Here is a 24,994-nt window from a genome sequence, read left to right on the forward strand (position 1 = left end):
GTTGATTTTTCTCCTAAAATGTATAATTTTATAACTAGCCCTGAGAATAGGTTATTTCTATGAGGCCAAAGCTCAAGCAATAACCATTCCATTTACTGAAAATTAATTGAGAAATTATGACAAACTGTGGGCATTGACCCAGATGGTTTAAAAGGGGTTCAGATCCCCAAATCTTATAGACAACTAAAGTAAGATACTGCATTTATCAGTTGAGAGACCTATAGACTTGCAAAGAGAGCTCATTTACTCCTTTTATGCTTCCTAAATCTTACCTCCTACAGGAGGCATTTCCCAATTAGGAAGGGTGGAGTAAGAATCTTCTTCTCACTCCAAAATTTCAATTGCTTCTCCTTGGCAGTCTTGTATTTTGAACAGAAGGAGGGGAAAACATGATGAGAAACGTACTTGGGATATACATCCACATATTATGTATATATATATATATATATAATATGCTTATCTATAAAGATATATTTATATGTATGTAGGTTTATGCCAATTTTTTCTCATTAACATAACTACTTTCAAAAGGTCAAGAGGTAGTCATTTACGTAATGAAAATCATAGACTTGAAACTAAAAAGGTCTTTAGAATAAACTCTTACTTTATGGATGAAAAACCTGAGACCTAAAGATGTGAAATGATATTTCCAGGGCCATAAAACTAGTTACTGGCAGAGTCAGCCCAGAATATGTTTCCTTTTTCCTATTACCAAAAGGAATTGCATTCAATAGATATTAAAGTAAATTAATCAACCCCAGTAATTAAGGTCCTTTGAAATGTGAAAATATTATTTATGTCCAAATTAGGCTGAAATTACATACTTTACTTGGATAAATAGTATTTACATATTTAATTTGTCGATTTAGATTTAGTTTTTAAACAATTGAATGGTTTATCATCTATCCAATGTGCATCCAGAAATAAGAAGTTCATGCTGTCTTCTACAAATTAGGTACATTGACTGATTGGCTTTTATATATACAGACAAATGAACTGGTTTATATTAATTTTTTTAGTATGTCTGATATAATGAGCCTTTCCAAAAGAACACACTCATGAAGGAAATTTACCAACATTTTCGGCGTTCAACTAATAATTAGGATCATGCATACGGGCTTCATATGCAAGTAGCACTAGATACAAACTGTGAACTATGTCACACAGTAAATATACATCGAAAATCGGTCTCTGGGATTCCAGTTTTCAAGGTGTGGGGTAGGCTATCTGAAATGCTCAAAGGAATTTCCCTAACATTCTGACAGTTGGGTATGGGTGATAGCAAGGGCACTGTTAGGGGAGCGGAAGGCAGCGGCCATGTTTAATGGGACCAATAGGAAACAGGAAGAGAAGGCTATAGGAAGGTTAAGCCCCCAACCACACACAATAAAGAACGCCATCCCTGAATATGCCCACACTCACAAAAGATACCACTAGAGGAGTATTGATTTGTTGTACTGGGAGTGTAATCCACACTATTTCAATGACTAACAAACCGGGGCCTTTAAAATCCTTGAGGGCGGGAATGCATCTTTTTCATGCAGATCATGGTCTTTTTGATGAATGAATACATTAGTAAATGAATGAATCAATGAATACAGGGGACACCAACATGAGTCAAAGATCAGGCCATTATCCTAAGGAAGTGAAAAAAACTTGACCCCACAATATCATAGACAGCATACATGCAGTTCAGTGAGAGAACATTACAGTATGTCAAGAAAGATAAACCTCAGTAGATTCTGGGTTACTGTCTCTAACTGTTAATATATTTTCTACTTTTAAAGTTTAAATCATAATTTAAATAAATCCTGAAGCTGAGCACTTATTTTCTGTTGGTTATTCACAGCCAGCCATGTTTATTTTGTTCTTGGCCTTTAATACTTATGGGAATTTTGTGGGGTTTTTGATTGTTTGGTTTTGGTTTTTTGTGTATGTTTTTGTCAACAGGCTTTGTTCTGGGATAAACTTTTTATGCTTTGCCACGGACATATATCTTTCTGAAATATCCACATACAGCAGGTCTCAGCTAAAGAATATGTCCTCCACAGGCCAATTTAACTCCTCACTGCCATGGTTTGTAAGCATTTACAGTAATATTAGTGGTAAGTGGATTTCAAAACCAAACCCCAAACCTCCCAAACTCTCAAAATCCAAAAGGGCCAAATACAATTTTAAGACTAGGAAAATTAAAAAGATGTTTAAAACATGTGCTGCTGGTCTGCATTCACTGACCACGGGGTTATAGCTGGCTTAGGACTTTAAATTCAGCTCCAGGAAATTAACGCCTGACTGGGACACACTAGGACAAGATGGAGAGTAGCCCCATGAATTTTTCAGTCTGCTCACTAGAGTGAGCTCAGCTGCCTTCCCTTCACCTGAGGCTCTGCACACCATTACATCTCATAATACTGCTGGTTCTGCTCTGAGAAGAACTGGTCCATGGCCTGTGTGTGAGGGGCCAATCAAGGCAAGGCAAGCTACAAAAAAATGTGGCCCATTTCAGTAAGTATCTTCCCCTGAACTGACAGAAAATGATGGCCAAGTGATTTTGAGATATCCACAAGGGAAAACCTAATTGACAGCTAATTTAAAACTTTTAAAGGAGGTTCCTGAAGGTTTATGGTGAGGTAGGGATGATAGAGGGAAACTGAAAACACTGGAAAGAAAATATTTATTAAAAGCAGCAGCAACAGCATACCTGTATGAAATAATCATGGTTCAAAACAGGGATCAGGGACTACCACTCTGCAGCTGGAAGGGGAAGTCAGGGAAACAAAAGGGAAAAGAGAAGTAGGTGTTTGTAATTGCTATTTTAGAATATGCCTGCTTCCGGGGCGCCTGGGTGGCACAGTTGGTTAAGTATCTGAGTCCTGGTTTCAGTTGGGGTCCTGATCTCCAGGTTGCCAGATCAAGCCCCGCATTGCGCTCCAAACTCAGCACAGAGTCTGCTTAAGACTCTCCCTCTCCCTCCCCCTCCCTGCACTCTCTCTCATTCACACTGTCTCTAAAATAAATATATAAATCTTAAAAAAAAAAAAAAAAATATATATATATATATATATATATATATGTATGCCTGCTTCCACTACAAGGTTAAAGGTGGGGTTAATGTGGAAGCTGGGATATTTTAAAGCAACAGCAACTTTCAACAAGCTTCCTTTGGGCCTCTAAGACAGGATGATTTTGAGGGAAGAGCAAAGAAGGAAGAAAATTATATCTCTGCCAAGACAGGTTTTCCCAAAATCACCCTGACTTGCTTCAGAAGCATCAGCCTTCCAGAATGTATGGGGATGATAAAAACCAACCCAGATGCTTAGTTTGATCTGGGCAATACTTCGTATTAGAAAGCAAATACAAATAAATTCCAGGGATTTCCAAATCCTTATTTACAATATAAAATCTATGAGTGTAACATGTGGTCTTTAAAAAAAAAAAAAAAAAAGAAAGAAAAGAAAAAAAAAAGAGAATGCACTTAATAATCAGGAAAGGCTGCACAAATACCATGTACTCTTTCTTAAGTTAAATACAGCAAATCAACAATACCTCATTTTTTCCATTACTAGAAAGGGAAAAAGAAAAGCTTTTTAATATTGGCTAGCCCAGCCTGCTCCGAATTTCAATTATCTTGGCAATTTAGATTTCACATAAATCTTTCACCAACCCCTCCCCACCCAGCTCACATTTCAGGTGCTTTTTGGTGATTGTGAACTAGGCTGCATATCAGCCGAATAGGTCATGTTCAACCTGTGTCCAAGGAAGGATTTTTTTTTTTTAATAAGTCTATAAGAAAGTGCTGAATTCAGTTTGGGCATCCCCAGCCCGGTGCATGCTCGCCTGGCCTTCAGCACCCTCGCCAACAGCCTGTGCTTTGGTCCCCAGCCTACCTTGTAAATGTTGAGACTGCGATTGTGTGTGGGACTTCTTTTTGGAGGTGCATTTGTCTCTGCTACTGTTCCTGTTCTCCGTGGGTTTGCTGTGAGGAGGGTCATCATTTGTGGTCAGATACTTGAGAAGCTCTGAGCAGGGACGTCTTTGTGGCTTTTGCTGTTGACAAATGCTTTTCGCTTTATTGCTCCATGAATTCTCGGTCTTAAAAACAAGGCATAAAGAAAGCTAAAATTAGTGAACTGAACCTTATCAGAATGGATATAGGTTTTCTGAAGAGATGAGATTTTCAATGAAGTGTTCAGTCTAAGTGTACTAGATCTATGAGCTGTGAATAATTGTTTGCAGAACAAGGAAAGAAAATTACATTTAAAATTCCTAAATGACATTTATGCAGCTTTTTATTTCATTTCTCCTACATTTCAATGTTCCTACTCAGCAACATGTAACTAACAAGACCCTATAGCGCCTTTACTGTGAATAAAAAAAAAATAAGCTGGTTTAAACCTTAATTTGCCACTGATTGCTGGAGCCCCGTATTCACAATTCTCTTAAGTACCCCTTAACGCTCCGTTTTCACTCACAGTGAATGGCAAGACAAACATTGTTTAATACAGCCCGCTAACCGAATTATGTCATTGCCAGCATTCTATCCAATTAATGGCAGAGATAGATCTTTTGTGGTGATTCCAGAGCAATCTTTCTCAGGTTAGACAGCTGGCAAAATGGCAATCCTGCATCTTAAAGTCACTCCTGGATAATACCAGCTGATCAGCAAATTTTATTGTAACCCACATTGCTGCGCGTATTAATAAAGCGGGCAAGGAGTAACAGACGGTGGAACTTCCATTCCAATCATCCAAAGACAAAGCATAAATGAACTCTTTCTAGTTTAAAGTAGCTGGAGCCCTGCTTTTGGAAACCCATTTCATATTGTTTCACATTATAAAGCAACTGCAGGATCCCAGCTGAATACATAGAAATAAACCTATCCTTTGTTTTACTGCTTCAAGCAAAATCCTTTGTTACTTTCCCTCCTATATTAAAAAGTTTGCATTGTACCTTAACAACTGCAGGGTTTGCTCTGATCCTGTGATTATGGTTTGCATGGTTCTGGGTACTGAGACCACTGCATTCATTATAACTTAGCTGAGTGTTGGCTGGTGCCAATAAGAGCTTCTTAAGCTAGAAACGTATCAGAGAAGGGGAAAAGCAAAAGAAGTTATGCATCTTGTAAGCATTAGAATACGTTACTGAAATTTTAAACTGAAAATTAATTAATTATAAAAATTAATTCTCTCACTCTTTAATTATAGTCACACCAAGGCACAATAGCGCTAAAGGAAATGCATTCTTAAAAAGTAAGAAAAAATTTGGCATTATACTACCAACTGTGAAAGTATTTCCTTTCCCTACACTGACACTTAGTATTGTCTACCTTAATTTGTTTTGTTTTGTTTTGTTTTGTTTTTCTTTTTTGGGGATAAAATAAGGTAAAAGGATCCTCCTGAAAGGATTTCCAAATACCTACTAGGTGAGAAAATTTGCCCTGATAAATGAGGAATTGGGGGTTGGGGACAGAATATAGGAAATTTTCCCCTCAATAATCCAAATGAATTAAGTGAAAATAAATAAAAGCTTTGTAATGCTTCGAATGATATTTTCACAATCCAGTTTAACTTTACTTATTCAAAGTATATTTATGGTGAAAGAGTGGCTATCACTGAAACAGACTTGTAAGTGGGCAGAGTCAGGAGATGTGATTCTGGCTCATGTGAAGCATTTACTCTTTCTTGACTCTTTCTTTGCTCTTTCTTCATTTAACTCGCTGGCCTTCTAGGCCCTCCCTGCTCAGACAGGTAGTATGAGGCTGAGTCAACAACCCTTCCCAGTTGAACCAATTATCTGGATGAAAATCCTCTTGTATCAATGTAAAGACATCAAAGTACCAGCCAGCAAGTCCAATGGCAAATGGAGAAATGGTGGAGGGGTGGGAGGAGGGTAGCAATTACTTATGAGGGAGTTTCTTCTAAACCAGAAATCTCGGAATGAACAGGAGTACAAGTAGACTCTCCGTATGTTTACATGGAATGTTTTTTAACATTTAAAAAGCTTAGATATGGGAGACAAACACCCCTAAATGGCATGCCAAGGAGCATTATTAAAGTTTGGAGGATAGCATTCCATAATTTACATAGTATGGTCTTACATCAGATTTATGGCAAATGACAAATGGCTACCATAGATGAGAAGGTAAACTGTGTCTTAGAACTAATAAAATTCTGGTCAAGCACTGCATCGAAAGAAAATTTACTCTTCATTGCCAACAAATTCACTCTTCAATGCCTTCCATAAATTTAGGGAACTTAGGTTGCAAATGTGCTATTATTTTTCAATCTTCACAAGAATTATGGATCTAAAACCTTAAAATATTACATATCCCTGGATCTACCTTTTATTCCTAGAATCATAGGCATAAGAATAAAACTATAAATGTGTCGATTGTTATATAATTTATGATGGTGAAAAAATAGGAAAAAGACTAAATATCCAGCCACAAGAAATCTCTTAATGAACTAAGACATCTCCAAACAATAAAATAATAAGTGACACAAACAATTATGCATATATTTCAAATTCATAAACATAAGAATGTATCTTAAAACAAGAGGAGATTTCAGTCTTTTTTTATATCAGAGATGATTTGATTTTACAGGTGAATTTTCGGTCTGTACTTTTTGGGTTGTCTATGTTTTCTAAGTTTCTACCACGAACATAAATAATGCTAAGAAATAAAAATACACACACAACAAACATAGCAAAAGACAGTTAAAACAAACTGTAGTAAGACCACATGAAAACTGTTATTACCAACATTTTTAAACACAGAATCACAGAATTCGCAACTCCAAGTCCATTCGGGAATTGTTTTGGGCATCAATCTAAATTAAAAATCCAGACCTTATTGTTACTACATCATACCCATGCAGCGGGTAGCCAGAGGCAACTCCAATTCCTGTTAAACAGTAGGAAGGGTTCTTACTAGAGACGGCTCTTCTGCCTCCTGAGGCGGAGGGGTGCCGTCAGGCATGGAGGAAGGACTAGCCTCATTCTCAGTGGTCACATCTCCATCTGTCAGCGCATCAAATGAGGGCAATCCGTCTTCATCCACAGGGAGACTGTCCAGTGTCTCTGTGAGGACTGCTAGCAAGTTTGCCTCATTCTCTTCATCTATCTTCTGCAAAAACAGAAAAATAGACGACGTGAGTGAGCTGACATGGGGGGACAGGTTACACCATCAATCAGTGTAGACAGATCATGTTTATCCAAATGAGCAGTAAAGTGTACGTGAAATGGTTAAATGATCATGCCAGAACACAAAGGATCATGTCTTCTTCAAACTCCAAATTCACTTTTGGTCTGAATCACACCATGAACTGACACCTCGTAGTACCAATTTCTGCTGGGTGAGCTGTCCCAGCTAGCAATTTATGATGCTGGTGACTATTATGGCCATATAGGACACAATCTTGTTCTCATTCGCTTTCCCCATGTGTGTGTCTTGTTTCCCTAACTAAAGCAGAAGGTCTAGAGAATCTCAGAACTTGAGAGAATTTTCACCATTATCTATTTCATCTTCAGATATAGTGTTTCAATCTCCTGTGCAGCCGAAATGTTTAGATAACCCTCTGTTTGAACAGCACCAGAAACTGAAACTATACTGAGAGGAACTATACACTTTCATGGTTTCAATTATAATCTCAACACTGAATACTCCACAACCATTCATTTCCCTCCCTGACATCTCTCCCAACTTTAGTCATAAATCTAGAACTGCCCACTGGATACTTCTACCTAATAATAGCTCTCTCATCCTCCAAAACCCAAACTTAGAACCTTTCACAAAAAAAACTGCTGTTTCCCTTGACTTCCTGGGTTTGGGTAACAATTCTTCAGACCCAGACTATAGAACTACCTTGAGTCCTCTTTATCTGATCAGTCATTAAGTAGAGTCCCACTTTGTCACGTCTCTTCAATGCAGTCGTTTCTTGTAGCCAGGGTATGATTCTAGTGAGACATTACTTGGAATGGGGGCTCCTGCGAACATAATCCAACTTGTTTCTGCAACTCCCACAGTCACTTGCATGCACACACCCTTGGAAAGTTAATCTTCAGGTATTCATTCCATAAACATATCTGCATACCTACTATACCGGGACCATGTTTGGTGTTAGAGATAGAAAGAGAGAGATAAACCTCTGTCCTCCAAAAATCGTCCAGTGGAAGGGAAAGAAACTGTGAATAATTTATTATAAAAGATAACATTTATTTCAGTACTCTGTACAAGCTTATACACCCTGTTTATAGGGAAATGTGCTATATTCTAATCCTGGGCCACCAGTGCCAATGCCAGGCACACAGCGTGGCCATTGATTACTTGCTGAATAATTCATCGATCTGCATTTACTACCTAGAATATATGTTGTATAGATCACTTTCTCTTCCTTCTGTTAGCACTTCACTTTGTTTGTCCAATTTGACCTGCTTCATAAATCTTTTTTTTTAAAGTTCTGGATGCTATGACATTAACAATACGGCTAAATTATCCCACACAGATTCTATTACAAAATGCACCTAAGCTGCTGACATCTAATGAAGCCAGCAGTGCCCACACATCCTTTCTCTCTAGCACTGAACTCCAGTTAATTGACCTGACAAAATTACAAGAATCACAGAATAAGACAGCTAATCAGAAAATCAAATTGTATTACTAGAGAAATTAGGCAGGCCTTTATCACGTATACATTCTATTTTCACATAAAAATTGTTTTCCCTCATTACTGATGAGTCCCCATCCAGGAGTAAAACTGCAGACTTCTTTCTCTTTTGGATTCAAGAGGCCAAAAAGAGCCATTTGTACTCATGGTAGACTTTACTAGTATTTCTTATGCTTGCATTATGTGTCTCTGTAATGCCACTGGACTTGACATCATGAGTCAAGTGGATTTGGGCACATGGGATGGAATGACAACTTTCTGAGATTGAGGACTCCACTGAAGGAGGTAAATCCTAATTGGATTGGGGTGGGGGGTCGTGGATGTTAACTTCAAAATGGTACCACTTCTTCCAGAAACTGACCGATTCTTTAAAAATCAAACTGCTTAATAGCAAATCATTATTGAGCATACTGTGGAGCTTCAGTTCTCCTAGAGCTGTCCATGTAATCTGAATAATAAAGATATTGAGATGATTTTCATTTATTTTCTGCCTGGCATGATAATCTGGTGTCCAAAGATTCCAATCTCTCCCCTTTCAATTCAGATTCTGCCCCTCCCACCATACAAAAAAACAAATTTGGGTTATTCATCTGTCCTAAATAGAAATTATATTTAATTTAAGCACATATTACTTTAAGTCATCTAAAATAATGAGATTTACATTAATATAAATATATCCATATTATCTAATAAAAATAATCTTTGAAGTTATCTCAAGCACACACACACACACACACTCACGCACACACAGTTTCAGTAAATTGGATTTTTTTTCCAGGTATCCCAATTTTCAGAAAGGCTTATTTCACTGAAGTTCAAAAATAGCTCAAGAAAAACAGTTAAGAATGTTTACCAATAAATGAGTAATTTTGTTTACCCTGATTTAAATTTTGTATTTGGCTTTCCAGCAACACTACAAGCCTCTATTTGCTTTCAATCACATAATACAATAGCGCCTTAGTTCTATCCCTAGTGTAAACAAACTACAATAATTCCAATCAAGTCAGAATGACAAAGAACACTTAAATTAACTAGTTTTCTCCAATTTCTTTAATAAGCCTGGGTGAATGTACATCAAAAACAATGGCAGAAATATTGGAGCCTGATAATGTCATAATTAATTTACAAGATCTGATTAAACCACAGCTATTTAAATTCTCTCTACTGGAACCACAATGGGAGGGAGGGTTGTGGAATGGAAGATTGGCAGAGTGTGTGTGTGTGTGTGTGTGTGATATGGGGTATGTGGGTAGGGTATGCTGGTGTTCAACCAGGATGGACCAGTAGGACTCTAATCCTTATTTAGAACCCACGTTCATCAGGCACATGGCTGACTCAATGAGGGGCTCGGAGACGGTTTATTTTAGTAAAGTTGTTCTTGAAGGAAAGAACGTTATTTCCAATTCTCTGTGTTTTGTCTAATCATAGAAGACTGGGGAAAAAGATATTTCCCAATGACATTTTTGTTCTGAAACTCAAAAGATATTCCTGTATGTAAAGCTGAGTGGACATTGCTCCTCACTGTGGCAATTCCAATTAGTTTAGCATGAGTTTCAACAATCAAACACTCCAGAGAAGGCAATGGATGTGACAAAAAAGACTCTGGTAAACAATTAATGTCACTTCCCATTATTGCTTCGGTCCCAATTTACAGAGCAAATAAATCAAAGTCACTGCAGATGAAGCACTTTGGCCTATGAACACATGTCTGTTCACAGGTGACGGGGCATTGAAATACATCAGGCAGTAAAACGACTTTGCAAAATAACCTTTCAAAGACTCTGCTCTGACACCGCTTTCTGACTGTTCGAAATTACTATTTTTACAAAAATACATTTATTAGCTCCATATAAGTTAAGAAAAGAAAAGCGGAGAGGTGAAAAAGAGAGAGCAGGTCACCAATTAGGTAGTGATCTAAAGCTACACAGCTGAGCCCAGTGTTGAGGGCGGCAGCAGAGAAGGAAAGAAAGGTAGGGAACAGGCCGACAGGCATTTCCACCGGGGAGCTCGGTGACTCTCAAGCAGCTTTAGCCATGCTGGGCGTCAATCTGGGCTCTCCTTAAGCAAGGCAAGTCTGCTGCTCGTCTTGCCATAGAAATAAACATCATGTGACCATAATGCTCATTTTCAAAAGGTGCTCCTGGAGTAAGGAAACCCATTCTACAGATGCTCAAGGCATAAAGAATTTCCACTGATAGGTGATACACGTACATGTATACTAACAACTCAAAATTCAGAATGGGCAATAATTCTGATGTAATGCTATGTCATTAACAAATGATAGTTCAGAACACTTGGTTCATTACTGCTCCTTGGGACTCCTCAGTCCCCATCTGACCTACCCTAAGTATAATATAATTCAAAGGGCACAGTTAAAGGAAGGCAGATTCTGTATCTTCGGGTACAGAGAGTCACCTCAAGACTGAAATTTGGGGTCCCGGACATAATACCTGGGCCTTCCTCCCCTGTGAGCAGTTGGCAAAAAGGATATTCCAAATGATTACACATGGTGGGGCAGACAGTGCATTGAGCTCACCCAAGTGCATAGAGAGGGAATAAATCTACTAAATTAAGGAAGAAATGAGGGACTCCGAGATGTTACTAGACACCTGAAGGGAGAACTGCAAAGTGAAACCGGCATGTGGTATCCCAAAGATTTTTAAATGCAGGCTATTATGGAAGGACCATGCCCTGCTTATGATAGTAATTTTTTCCACATCTTGTAGAATTGCAATTACACTCTGCGTCCCCAGATTCTCACACTCGCTTGATCTCTGTTTGATAAAAATAGTTTAATAGCCATTTAATCACAGCTTCATTATCTTAGCTCTCTTAATGCGAATTAGGCCAGGAGAATTCCTGCTTCCTCATTATTCAAATCATCAATAAGAAGGAAACAGTGGGGTCTTCTTATCATTCATTAATCAGTTTCAATATCTTAGGTACTGTTTACTCAAAGATCAATCTATGTGAGAGGTCACTTAACCTCTGTGAGCCTCTATTTTTTTTTCTATATATAAAAATCCAGGTTATTATCTGCCTAATTCCAAGGACAGAATTTTTCTGCACTCATGGTTAATAGGGAGAAAAAAAAAAGAATGGACAAAAGCCTGAGAATCCTTCAAGTAGTGGCTCAATGAACATTTACAGTGTATATGCCCATCGTCTTGACTGCCCATATTTGAATTTCCTTCGAGCATGATCTACCGCCGATTTTTAGCACCAGGCCAGCTTCCTCCCAAATACCCAGCATGCCTTGGGCTTCCTCCTTGCCCCATCCTGCTGATTTGGAAGCAGCTAATGAAGACAAAATTAACTCCTACTTTAAGTGAGGCCTAATTAGGAAGGGAAATCTGCTAGAGTAACATCTGGTAATGCATTCTGAAGCCAAATATAAATGACATTTTTGGATTATCCACTATTTTGGATTATTTCTCCCACTAGACCCCAACCAGGAGTTGAAATAAATAAATGAGAAAGTGACTTTTATGATAGATTCAAGGGTTCAAAGAAGAGTTACAGTTGACCATAGGAGTCCCTTCCCAGGATCTTTCTACAAACAGTTCTGTACCTTTTGCTCATGCATGAAAAGGCAAAAAACTTTTATATGTATAAATTTTGGTTTTAATGTATAAAGTTTGATTCAAGATTGGCGGAAGTGGAACTAAAATTTAAAAAAATAATAATTTCTGAAAGTAAAGAAAAAAATAACAATTCAGACTAGACTACTGAAATAGAATTTGAGATTATCAGCTTTTCTCTTTAAGCATGTTAGTCAAGAAAGATACCATCTCACCAATTGTGTATTATACATGTCCACTCTAGAGGGGACTAATCCTTTGTTGGAGATGTTTGAATACTCACTTTGAATATTTTGAATACTCACTCTCAAACAACTCTTTCTCTCTTTTTTTCTCTTTTTCTTCTCTTTCTTTCCTCAAATGTTTTACAGTCCAATGTGCTTTTCCTTGTTTCTCTTATACCTAGGTATGGACCAACAGCATGTCTGTGCACCTTCTCACAATCCAAAAGAAAATAAGCAGATTCCCCATGTGGCACTTCTTAAAGTTTGCTAACTCCTGCCCCATTAAAGAAGAGAAGGCTCTAACATAACCCACTAACTCTGTTTATGGGATGGCTTTGAAAATCGGACGGACGCTTGAAGACGGGATAAAAAATGACCTAAGACATTTCAAGCCTATATGTGCAGCAGAAAAATAACCAAGACAATAAAGACTTTGCATGATATCACACATTTCTTATGAAAAATACTTCTTGTATTATGAAAAAATACTTGTGAAAATTCACTTCTTACAGATAACCTGAGAATTAGCTTAGTCCTCTCTTTTATTCCCAGGAGAGATAAGATAAGCGCATTATGTGACCCTGTATCTGCTCTGTTGGATGCCAAAGTTGCTGGAATGTTAGGTTGTACTGCTAGAGTAGTTAGTAGAAAGAACACAAATATTAATTTCACTGTTTGGGTAACTCTCCATTGACATCGAGACTACTTAAAATAACATGTACATAAATGTGTCTATCCATACCACTCCCAACACAAACAAGTTTGCATCTCAAGTGCACATATGTAAAACAGAATCTACGTCCATGCACATTTCAGCCTCTTAGGTATATTCTGATATATTTCATTGCAGTTGACTATATATGTGTACTGTCAGCACATGATTCTTCCTCCCAGTTATCTACTCTGAGGAAAGCAATGATCAAAAACTGAAGACAATTCTTGGGACAATAAAATAAATCAAGAATCAAGTGGAAATAAATACAAGCAAAACTGAAGAACTCCCTCCATAGATATATTTATACCTGTGGGAGTCCATTTAATTTTTGTTAATATTCATGCTCCTATTTAAACAGGCATAAAATATGTATTCACATCTGTATTGGGCTACATCTGAACTTACTAGCTTATATCACACACTCATGAGTTAATAAACAACCACTAAATATGTGGAATTCATTATTCTGAGGAGGCTACATGAGCCAAAAGCATAAATACAGATGTTCAAGAGAAAGGCTTAAGAAAAATATTGTTTGCTGCTTCAAAATGAGCTATTTTGGGGGGCGCTGGGTAGGGGGGAAGGGAGATATTTCATGTCTACTTCTCACAACATGAAGAGGAAGCAACCACATTGAGCCACCGATCATGAGACTTAATGGGCCCATAAAGATCAGCCTGGCATTCCATTTGTTCTCAGGTTTGAACTAAGAGAGAATCTGGGCCCTGTATAAAAGACACCAGACTGAAAGTGGAGAAAATTGTCTCAAGTCCCATTTGCACCACTAGCTAGTTATGCAGCCTCAAGTAAAACAATTCAACTAGGGCTGCAGTGCACATGCCAAATGAAAATCTTGTAGGTTCCTAACTGGCTCCCCTGCTTTCACTCTCACCGCTTGCCTCCCCATCCCAACAGTCCATTCTCATCACAGAAGACTAAGGGATTCTGATAAAACCTAAGTCATACCTTGTCTCTCTTGTGACCTAGCCCTCCATGACTTCTCATGTCTCTCAAAGTCAAAATCCTCAGAGTGATCTGCTAGCCTAGGATCACCACAAAATTTATCATCCAAGCTAGAACACTTCTGAGAATGTAAATACTAACCCCTTGGGTGTGAATGTAGACAATCATGGTCTGAGATGTATGGTTGGTTGCCCTATATTAGACCTACATCATCTGACCCTGTTAGTGCCCGCATTTATCTGTCTGAATCCTCTCCAACCACTCTGACCTCATCTCTACTCCAAAAAATGCCAGGCATTCTCCTGCCCCAAGTCTTTTGCACATGCTGTTTGCCCTTACTAGAAGGCTCTTCTACCAGATGGCCACATGACTTACCCCTTCATCCCTTCTTTTATTCAAAAGTCACCTTCTCAGTGAGACCTTCCCAACCACTCCGAACAGTGTGTCCATTACCCTAGTTTATTTTTCCTTTTGATACTTATTTCTATAACTCAATACATATTTTACTGACTTATGTCATTGGTGGCCTATCTAAAATGGAAGCGCCATGAGGCCTGTTGGATCACTATTAAGGCACTTGGCATATAGTAGATGCTTATTAAAAATGAGTAATAACACCTGAAATGTTGAATCCATCCTAAAAACATAATGTGACTTTTCATTCTCCTGTTGTTGTCACTGTTGTTTGCTCTGAAATTCCCACATTTTTCCACCCCCACCAATTAATAATGTTTATCTTAGGCTACAATTTGAAATTGGCTTGCATTCATTCTTGTACATCAGCCGATAGGCCAGGCAAACAGCCAATATATTCTTAGTGGGAGGGAAGGAAATTTGGACAGAACCACAGAGGGGCTGATTCTGAAATAAGCCCCCAAAGCACTGAATCTGTATGAGTCAGTGTAACATCCATCTTTTGTAAAGGAAGAGGTTGACATGGGTCTTATAAAGGCAGGGATTAATTCATCCCAGCTCTCGTGTTTGGGAGGATACAGGAATGAATCATCAAGCAATTAATTTGCAAAAATTTCCAAAGAACCGAGATGATTTGTGATGAGAAAATCATGCCAGACCAACTGACTCTCTGTCCATGCAGAAGCATCAGGCTCGCTAATCAAGAGAAAACAATTGATGTAATCTATCTGGACTAGAGGGAGCATCTGTATCCCATACTGAGTAACACACTTATCTATAAGCTGGGAGTGTATAGTCTTAGCCAGAAGCTTTTTCCAACTGTGTGCCATGGAACTATAGCCATATCCGAAGTGTTATAAGGACTAATAATAAACACTGTAGTATATGATATATTTTACACATTTATATAATTGAGCTCATATGCCAATATAACTAATTTGTTTTTAGAAAGCAACATGCACACTCAACTGTGTTATTTCTCTGATCATAAGCACGGTGGAGACCACCACTGCATTAACTTGCCATGTTGAATCATTTTATGTTGGTCTCGGGATTAAAATATATATATATATCTTGAGAAGTGAGAGTGAGCAGCTTAAAACCTGGAGCCATTTACAAATACTCGTTTCTACGAAGCAGGATTTTCTCAATCCTCTTAGATCAAAACAGACTACAAAATAATCAGTTGCTAAGATTGATATAAGATACCAATCATCATCTTAAGCCTCAACTTCACTTTTTTTTCCTGTTCATTTAAATAGTTTGATAAATATTATGATAGATAAATGTTATTTAAATAAAAAATAATAAGTAGCAGCTGACTTTCTCTGAGTCTTCCTATGTGCCTGGTGCTGAGTTCATTTCCTTACACACACTATTTCATTTAAACCACCCATTGACCCGATCATTAGCCCTAAATCCATGCAGCTTATAAAAGGAAGAGTTGGATACCAAACCAGATATATCTGATAAAACCTTGCTCTCACTTCCTTTCCTTATATGTTGGAATTTTATGGATGAATCAATGGAACAAAAATGAGTGGGCATGTGATAGTCTAATCTGTAATCAGATTACAGGATACAAAATGAGTGAATTATCAACAGATAAAAACCAAGGTGGGTAACTGCCCTTATATCCCATGAAGCAGAGCTGGTCTTCCAGGTGGAAAGAGGCTATTGCTTTGATGTTGTTTCTCGGTATGTACTGCCTGCCCAGTGTCATCACAGAGCCTCTCTTCAGTCCTACTGGATGTGATCTGCTTTTCTGTTTGAATGTTCTTTCCAGAGGCACCTGGGTGGCTCAGTTGTTAAGTGTCTTCCTTTGACTCAGGTCATGATCCCAGGGTCTTGGGATCAAGCCCCACATTGGGCTCCTTGCTTGGAGGAAGCCTGCTTCTCCCTCTCCCACCCCCTCTGCCTGTGTCCCTTCTCTTGCTGTGTCTCTCTCTCTCTCAAATTAATAAATAAAATCTTCAAAAAAAAAAAAAAAGAATGTTCTTTCCATTTCCTACCATTTCTTCATATCCTATCTCTACCCCAAAGCCTGTCTTCAAGCTCTTAATGCCTGTATAAGAAAAACCTGGATCCCTGGAGAGAAATACTGATTTCTAAGTCTCATCACCGACCACTAAATCAAAATCTCTAGATCAGGGTTTCTCAACTTTGACACTTCTGACATTTTGGGCCAGATGATTCTTTGTTGTTAGGATTTGTCCTCTGAATTTCAGGATGTTTTGTAGTATCTCTAGTCTATGCCTGTTTGATGCCAGGAGCACCACCCCGATTATCAAAACAATCCAAAAGGTCTCCGGATATTGCCAAATATTTGCTGGTAGCCAAAACTGCCCCTAGCTGAGACTGATTGTCTTAGAGGAGCAGTCCAGGATTCTGCAGTTTTGATAAGCACCCCAAGTGATTCTGAATCATACAAGTTGGGGTAATTTGCTGTTTTCTGGCTGTTAAGTAGTGTATAGATCAATTTATGATGGGAATTTATGATTCTGAGTAAGCTAGATTTATCTGTTCTAACACATGCAGTTCTAGCAGTTCTTAATAGTTATTAATAACATATTTTTATTTATTCTATGTGAATGCTTATTTCTAGTATCTTACATTATGTGCCTAGATGTTTTATGGTCTATGCTTCCTTGTTGATTACAAGTTACTGGTTATTTACTCCCTGAATTTCTTTTTGATTAGTCCAATGGCATTTCACTCTTTTTATTGCCAATCATTTTCCTCTTTTTTTCAACATTTTCTCACCATCATCATTTTCATAAAGTTCATTTTGGTTTTTTAGTCTATTGAAGTACATAGACTACATGCTAAATGATTCTTAAGGATTTTCTTCTATATACTTTCAGAGTTCTTAAACATTTCTAGACTTTTTCTTAAGATTTTTTTAAAGCTCAAGAAGTACACAGAAGCCTTACACGAGTTTGATGTTATTATGAAAGAGGCAGTGAGGCAAAAGAGAGACTCTGAAGTTCGACTGCTTACATTTGGATCCTGAGTTCATCACTTACACAGTGCATAACCTTCCGCAAGTTACTTAACCTCTCTGTGTCGCAGATTGTCACGTCTGGGAAGGGCGTTATAATAATAAGACTTACATTGAAGGGCTATTTTGAGCAAATCCATGAAAATCCTGTAAAACAGGGCCTGGTATATAGTGAGCCCTTATCCTTGCTACTATTAATATTATCATTATTATAGTCCTTATGCACTAGATTGAGCTCAAAATAAGCGAGACCAAAAAAAGGGATCCATTGGGAAAAATACTATAGTGACGGGAACATTTAAAGAAGGCTTCAAAGGGCGCCTGTGTGGCTCACTTGGTTAGGCAGCTGCCTTTGGTCCAGGTCATGATCCCAGGGTCTTGGGATCGAGTCCCACATCTGGCTCTCTGCTCAGCAGGGAGTCTGCCTCTTCCCCTCCCCCTCTCCCTGCTCATGCTCTCTCTTCAAATAAATAAAATATTTTTTAAAAATAAAAATAAAATAGACTTCAAGGATGGCATGGGATATGAACAAATGAAGGGAAAGGGGAAGACCATTCTATAAAATAAGCCTACACAATATAGAGGTTTTAATATGGCATCAAAATTTCTATGTCCATGAAGGCTCAAAAATCCTTACGGTTTGTATAAAGGTCACTGCCTACTTGTTACCTGTTAAGATAGTAAATTGGAATTAAAAGATGTGATATGACATAATCACTGCTGCTTGCATGTTTACTGCATAGAGTGATCATCTGAGATCCACACCATGTGGAACCATGGTATGTATATTTGACACACCCTCCATTCATGTACACACATACAGATCTATAGCATATTTATGTGCGTATTTATAAGTACATAAATTTTTACTACTTACACATATTTATTGAGTGCCTACTCTATGCTATAATCTGTTTTCTAGGAACTTACATTTTACTTTGGTGGAGAAAGGATGGCAGATAATAAACAAATGAACCCCCTTCCAAAGATAGATAAATAGATAGGATATTTATAAATACACATATATAGAGAAAGAACATAGAATACATATATAATATATATATTCACACACACATTACATACATAGAATGTATGTATGTACAGAAAGAATGTAGAGTTTATATATGTTAATATTATTAGTTGTATATATTATATATATCATTATTATATTTTATATAACATTATATATAGAGAGAGAGAAAAAGAAAGAGAAAAAAGAGAATTATATTTGGAAATTATATTTGGACTGAGGTGTGTGCAAATATATATATATGGCATATATATATATTTATAACATAGAGAGGAAGAATAGAATATATGTGCATATATATGTGTGTAGGTATGCATATATATACCTATTTGATAGCAAAATATATACATCCAATAATGTATATTATATATAAACATATATAGAAAAAGTATATAGAGCACATACATATATATACACACACACACAAAATATATATGTAGGGAGAGAATATGGAGTTTATATAATAATAATATTATATATATTATTATATATTATACAATATATATGTATAGAAAGAGAGAATACATATATATATATATGTAACAGAGAGGAATACTAGAGTATACATGTGTATATATGTGTGTATATGTATGCATATATATATACATACTTGATAGTAAAATATATGCCTCCAATAATGTATATGTATAAATGTTTATATATACAGAGAAAAAGACAGACAGACTGACAGACAGCATTTGAAATAGCAAGTCATAATAGCTGAGAAAGAAATGTTCTAGGCAGGGAAAGGACTAAATGCAAAGGTTCCAAGGTGAGAACTTTCAACGCGTAAGACGTTAGTATTTTTGTAGTTTAGGTATTGGTGTATCTGGGAGGGAGGTGATGTTGAGAATATTTAACAAACATTACATGAGCACAGATCACTCAGAGCAGCAGCACCAGGATGTCAGAAAGAAGGCCTCTACTATAAATGACACAAAGTCTTATTGTGGCAAATTAGCAGATTGTATTAACTCCGGTATAAGTGTGTTTTTTAGGCTGACTCTGTAAGACTTTTGTAACAATTTCCCATTTCAACCAATAAATTCTCTATAAGACAGTATATTTTCTGTCCCCAAGAAGTGCTTAGAAGGCACTATTGCATGGGCCAGTGCTGTTTGTTCATCCACACTTAGCACCACAAGATGTGTGCAGACCAAGCAGCTGCAGATCCCTGGCACCTGGATGTACATGGTATATTAAGGTTGGGGATGCCAAGATTTGGGCGACAGCAAATGATCTGATTACTGCAATATTCTGGCAATAGCATTAAAATGAGAGAAAATTGTCTCAAGGTGGTTAGAAGCTATTCAGAGGCTGGGCTGTCTTCTCTGTGGAGGCATCTAGGGTGAAAGGAATCAGTGTGCTTCCCAGTAATCCTCCGTGCTGTGCGGGCCCTTCCCCTGGGAGAAGAGAGTCCTTTAGGGCCTGGACTGAGTCTTAGACTCCTGGAGCAATATTCATTTCTCACTCAAGGGTTCTGAACAGGGTGGTGGGTTGTCAGAAAACACTCGCCAGATGAATACAATATGAGCAGTCTCCATGACTTTGTGTCTAAGTATTCCACGTGGGTTTCAGCTTCCAGTGCATCTGAGTGAGGCTGCAATCTCGTACGATTTCGGGTCCGAGCTTCCCTTGATAGCCGAAAGAGTGTACCCCTCATGAAGAGTCTTTAAATACTTTAAACTGAATCAGTTCTAAATGCAGACTCACTCACGATGATCCGTGATTTATACACCTATGTGGTGAGCACACACAGTGGGGTTGCATACGACACACAGTTAGACAAAGTGGCTAGTAACACCCAAGGGGACATTTCTTAAAGTGACTTGATAACTGGGTTAAAGAAGTGTGTGTGCCTGTCACGACATGGGAAATGACAAAAGAAGTATAAACCAAACTGGATAAAAATTCAAGAGTTACAGGATGATAAAAGCAGGAAAAAAAAGTCATTTAACAACAGGCTCACGTAATGATAGGATGTAGTAACTGAAATACAGAAGAACAAGAGCCAAAAAGAGTCAACTCATCCAACTGTATGATTTTGGAGATGAGAAGACAGATAACATCTTAAACAGACTCTTTCAAGGTCAATTCCTAACTGATCTAAATCTACATTTGTTTGGGGCCTCTGGGCTCCCTTGTCTTTCTACAATGCCATGTCATTTCCCAGGAGAATAAAAGCAAATATTAGCAAAGAATGTTTCTCATACATTTGCCATATTTCTTCTTTAGGCCTCAATATTTATTAAAATATTACAGACGGGAAGTTCCCAGTTCAGACTTCTATAGAGATTCTGAGCCCCCCAAAAATTCCATGTCTGTGATTCTCAATGCAACATAAGTTTTAAATGGGAATCATGGGACCCCTGGGTGGCTCAGTAGGTTGGGTGTCTGCTTTCAGCTCAGATCATAGTCCCAAGGTCTTGGGATTGAGCCCCATGTCTGGCCGCCTGCTCAGCTGGGAATCTGTTTCCCCCTCTGCCTGCCATTCTCCCTGCTTGTGCATTCTCTCTCTTTCTCTCTCTCTCTCTGACAAATAAATAAATAAAATCTTTTTTTAATAAATAAAATCTTTTTTTAAAAAAAGAGTCAAGATTTACATGTCAAACTGTTGTCAAAAATATTAAATATTAAAAAAATATATCAAATATTTGTTGAGTACCTACTGTGTACCAGCCATTCTTGATGCTGGGGATCTGGCAACAAACAATTCAAAACACCTGTGCTCACAAAGCTTATTCTACCAGGAAAGACACTGATGAAATAAATTACCATCAACAAAATAAACAACTGGGAGGAAGAAATGAATAGCTAAAACAATAAGAATCCCACTTTTATTTAAAGAAATCCAAATATTTTTAAAAATCATATTTATTAAAAAAAAGATTTATTTAGAAAACAGAGCATAAGTATTTTGTTCTTAGAAAAAAATGAAATAACTTAGAAATAATTAAATCTCTAAACTGTTGAAAATATAGCTCTTCATATAAAAACTTGATGTAAAGAAGTTTCCTGTTGGCCGTCTTTTACACAAAGTGAAAGAGGCCTATAAAGCCACAAGTCTCAGTTTTGACTACATATTAAAATCATGTGAGCATTAAAAAATATATATTTATGCTTCCCCTCCACTCCCATCCCCAGCCCAGAGCAATAAAATCAGTCTGAAGGACAGAGTTAGTATTTTTAGAAGCTCCCCTGGTGGGACTCTAATAGGAACCAGGACTGAGAATTACTCCTTTAAAAGACTCAAATGGTAGAGTCTTTGAGGGAAGGTGAAAATATTTGCCCTGATCTATCTTATGGGCTGAAGCTGAGATGGCTTTTCCATCAGTACAGACCAACTGTCCCGTACTGAGATGCCTGAAACCCTGAAACCCTCACGTCTTCCATAAAATGTTAGAATGTGTACACTCCATCTTCATCCAGCACATATAGAGTCTGTCCCCTTTACTGCACAGGAATTCCTTCCTGGGTCCCTGTCTCAATTACCCCCTTGGAGCTGGGAGCTTTGACCTTTGAAAGCCATGGTTAGTGCCTCCAATATCTTTCTCTAGGGCTCTCTCAGTCTCATAAGTCTAGCAAGTAGATCTCTTTGGCACATGGCAGATACTCCTACCAAGAAAAGCCTCATTGTCATGATCACAGGCTGGCCAGGCTATGAAGGCTTGAGTTTGAAGGAAGAAAACATCCAGGAGAACCCACATCATGACACTGAATCTCCATGAAAATGATGACATAGATGTATGTCATTTAAGTGAAACATACCCAATTAAATAGTATTAAATCAATCAAGAAAGTTAGCAAGGAGCACTTGTGCAGCCCATGACCCATGCACGGAAACTGAAAACTTCTGAAAGAATGAACTCCAAAGTATTACAAGGAAGGGAGGCTTCAGATGATTTTAATTCCATTTTTTCTAATCTTTTTATAATGAGCACTTCTGTAGTTATAATATAAAAATATAAAAATGTAAAACGGATATGGTGTATGTTAAAAGGGACCAGAGAAAGAGCTTAAGTGTGATAAGATGACTCATCAAGGTCAGTCCAGGTATACTCAACCTTGTGGCCCTGGCTTAGAACCTGCCTTTCGTGGGCTTTAACAGCCTCATCCATGTACTGGCAACAGTGACACCTACCCCAGGCTATCCATCCCAAGGTAATTGGAAGTAAACGTAGCATAATACCTCTGTGCTTTGAAGAAGCATTATATAAAAATGTTATGTGAAAGATACATGTATCTCAGATAAAGTCAAACACTATTTACCGAGTTTGTGCTACACTTTCACAGTTGCATCCTTCACTTACGTGCATTTGTTGCTCATAACACCCCACAATGTCAAGCAGACCATGACACCCTGCATAAGAACAATGACTATTTGCCTGAGACTCTAGCAAAGCCGGAGAAGGGAAGGAAGAACCCGAGGGCCAGGGCATTCTTTTGCGGGGGTTCTTGTTGTCCCAGCCGATGTGAATGGTTGTGAACAAACTTCCCAGGTCTGTCTGTCAGGATGAAATCAGCTGCGGTCTGCTCCGAGGTGAAAGATCGGATGCTGTCAGCAGACGGGGACCCTGCAGTCCATCCTTCCACCTCCAGGCATAGGATGAAAACACCAGGCTTTAGCAATTGACAGGGAAATAGTTCTGTGCCACAGAGAATCCTGTGCTTTGCATCTGCCCCTAAGAGAGCATTAGGCAGCTCAGTATTTCCAAAACGTGAATCCGAGGCCTCTCATCTTGCTGCCGTTCTTATTGATGTCCACGGCGAATATTTCCAAAGCAGTAGTCAAAATCTTTTGGGTTTTGGCCTTCGAAGAATGGGGTGCATGTTTTGATTCTGTCTCAACCAAGCCTATGTCCTTGGAGAGGCATTTGGGTCTGGGGACCCCAGAGCTATCAACTGGCCAGCAGAGACAGCTGTCCCAGCGCAGCGTGGGAAGGAGTGAGCCAGGTGCTAGGCATAACGGGCACCATGAAACCATGAATACTATGTAAGTATCTCCTGCTAGTTCTCTAACGATGTCCTTTTTCAAAAAGCACTTTCAAAATATTATCCTGTCAATAAAAGAACAACACTGAAGAGGAAATCTGAAGAAACCCTATGTAATAAGAATTTAATCTATTACCTAAGTTTAGCCATTTACAATCTTTACTCCTGATTAAATAGCCTTTCTTCTTCTATAACAAATTGGGTTTAGTAGCTGATAAAATCCTACAGATATTGCTTTTAACTTGGAATAGCCAAACTAGGACAAAAGCATCATTAAAACAAAAACAAGTGCCCCTGAGTCATAGGAAATGTCAACAGGGGATACAGATGAAAACAGAAAAGTTTACCCATTTGAAGATGATAAGGGGGAGGAATAATTCATTTTGTTTAAAAATATGACAAGGTAAAATAGAGTCCTCAGTAAATACAGCAGGTATTTTACTTAAATTCTTTCTAATATCCTTAAAGAGAAGGAAAGAAGGCTTCAATACATATTTAAGCTGCGTGAAATCCATTTGGCTTTATTCATTCATTTCTTCTTTTATTCATTTGTAGATTTAGAAAGCAGTTTTGGGATAGCGGGTGTTTAGGGCGTGCATGGTGGTTCTAACAGACACAGATCCTATCCTCGTGATGTTTACAGCATCCTAACTGCCCCAAAGTCACTGGTATTTAACACAACATAATTATGTAAATGTTGAATGAAGGGAAAATAGACTAAAAAATAAAAATACAGAGGGGGGAAAAAAAGGAAAATGAACATCAGAGAAAAGGGAATTAGAAAAACAGTGGAATAATCCATAATTTTATCATCACTTTTAGTTGGAAATGAAATACTCTTTTCATATCAAAGTATTTGTATGGGCTGTGGGCTTCAGAAAATAATTACTGTCTTTGAAATGTGACTTAAAGTTTTAAGCACCACACACGTCTTCAACTACTCTTTATTCCTAAACATTGCCAAGATATTTGGGAGCTAGAGCTATAATAAAACAGTAGAGGAGAAGCAAGATTTTTCTTTCAGCTTCTGTGACAATGATCAAAGTAGTGTTGCCATAAAGGCCAAATAAAATCAAACCACAATCTACCAGGGAACTAAAAAGTAAACTCTTATTTTGGCAGAAACTGTCAATTTCTCTAAAGTGTGAGCATGACAGCAAGATGCAGCTTTCTTCCTTATGGATAATACAATGGCTATATGCTTTTTTAATGATTACATCTTTAATCTTGAAAACATAAATTTGCTCTAAAATCTAACTTATTTCAGGAAAAATGGCAGGTGAAGAAAAATATCTAAGTTGGAAACAACAAATGTTGGAGAGGCTGTGGAGAAAGGGGAACCCTCTTACACTGTTGCTGGGAATACAAGTTGGTACAGCTACTTTGGAAAACAGTATGGAGGTTCCTC

At 37.8% G+C, this 24,994-nt stretch overlaps 1 protein-coding gene across 6 annotated transcripts in view; it reads right to left on the bottom strand.

The window, feature by feature from the left end:
- Positions 1–24,994, bottom strand: part of PPARGC1A (PPARG coactivator 1 alpha) — a 654,192-nt gene that overhangs the window by 35,141 nt on the left and 594,057 nt on the right. For all 6 annotated transcript variants that reach the window (XM_047719019.1, XM_047719014.1, XM_047719017.1 and 3 more), the window contains 3 exons: positions 6,932–7,126; positions 4,951–5,073; positions 3,888–4,092 (listed from right to left, as the gene is read on the bottom strand). In XM_047719019.1, coding sequence (XP_047574975.1) covers positions 3,888–4,092; positions 4,951–5,073; positions 6,932–7,126 — 523 coding nt within the window. The remainder of the gene's footprint in view (positions 1–3,887; positions 4,093–4,950; positions 5,074–6,931; positions 7,127–24,994) is intronic.

The sequence above is a fragment of the Lutra lutra genome, chromosome 2 (assembly GCF_902655055.1).
Source record: "Lutra lutra chromosome 2, mLutLut1.2, whole genome shotgun sequence".
Taxonomy (NCBI): Eukaryota; Metazoa; Chordata; class Mammalia; order Carnivora; family Mustelidae; genus Lutra; species Lutra lutra.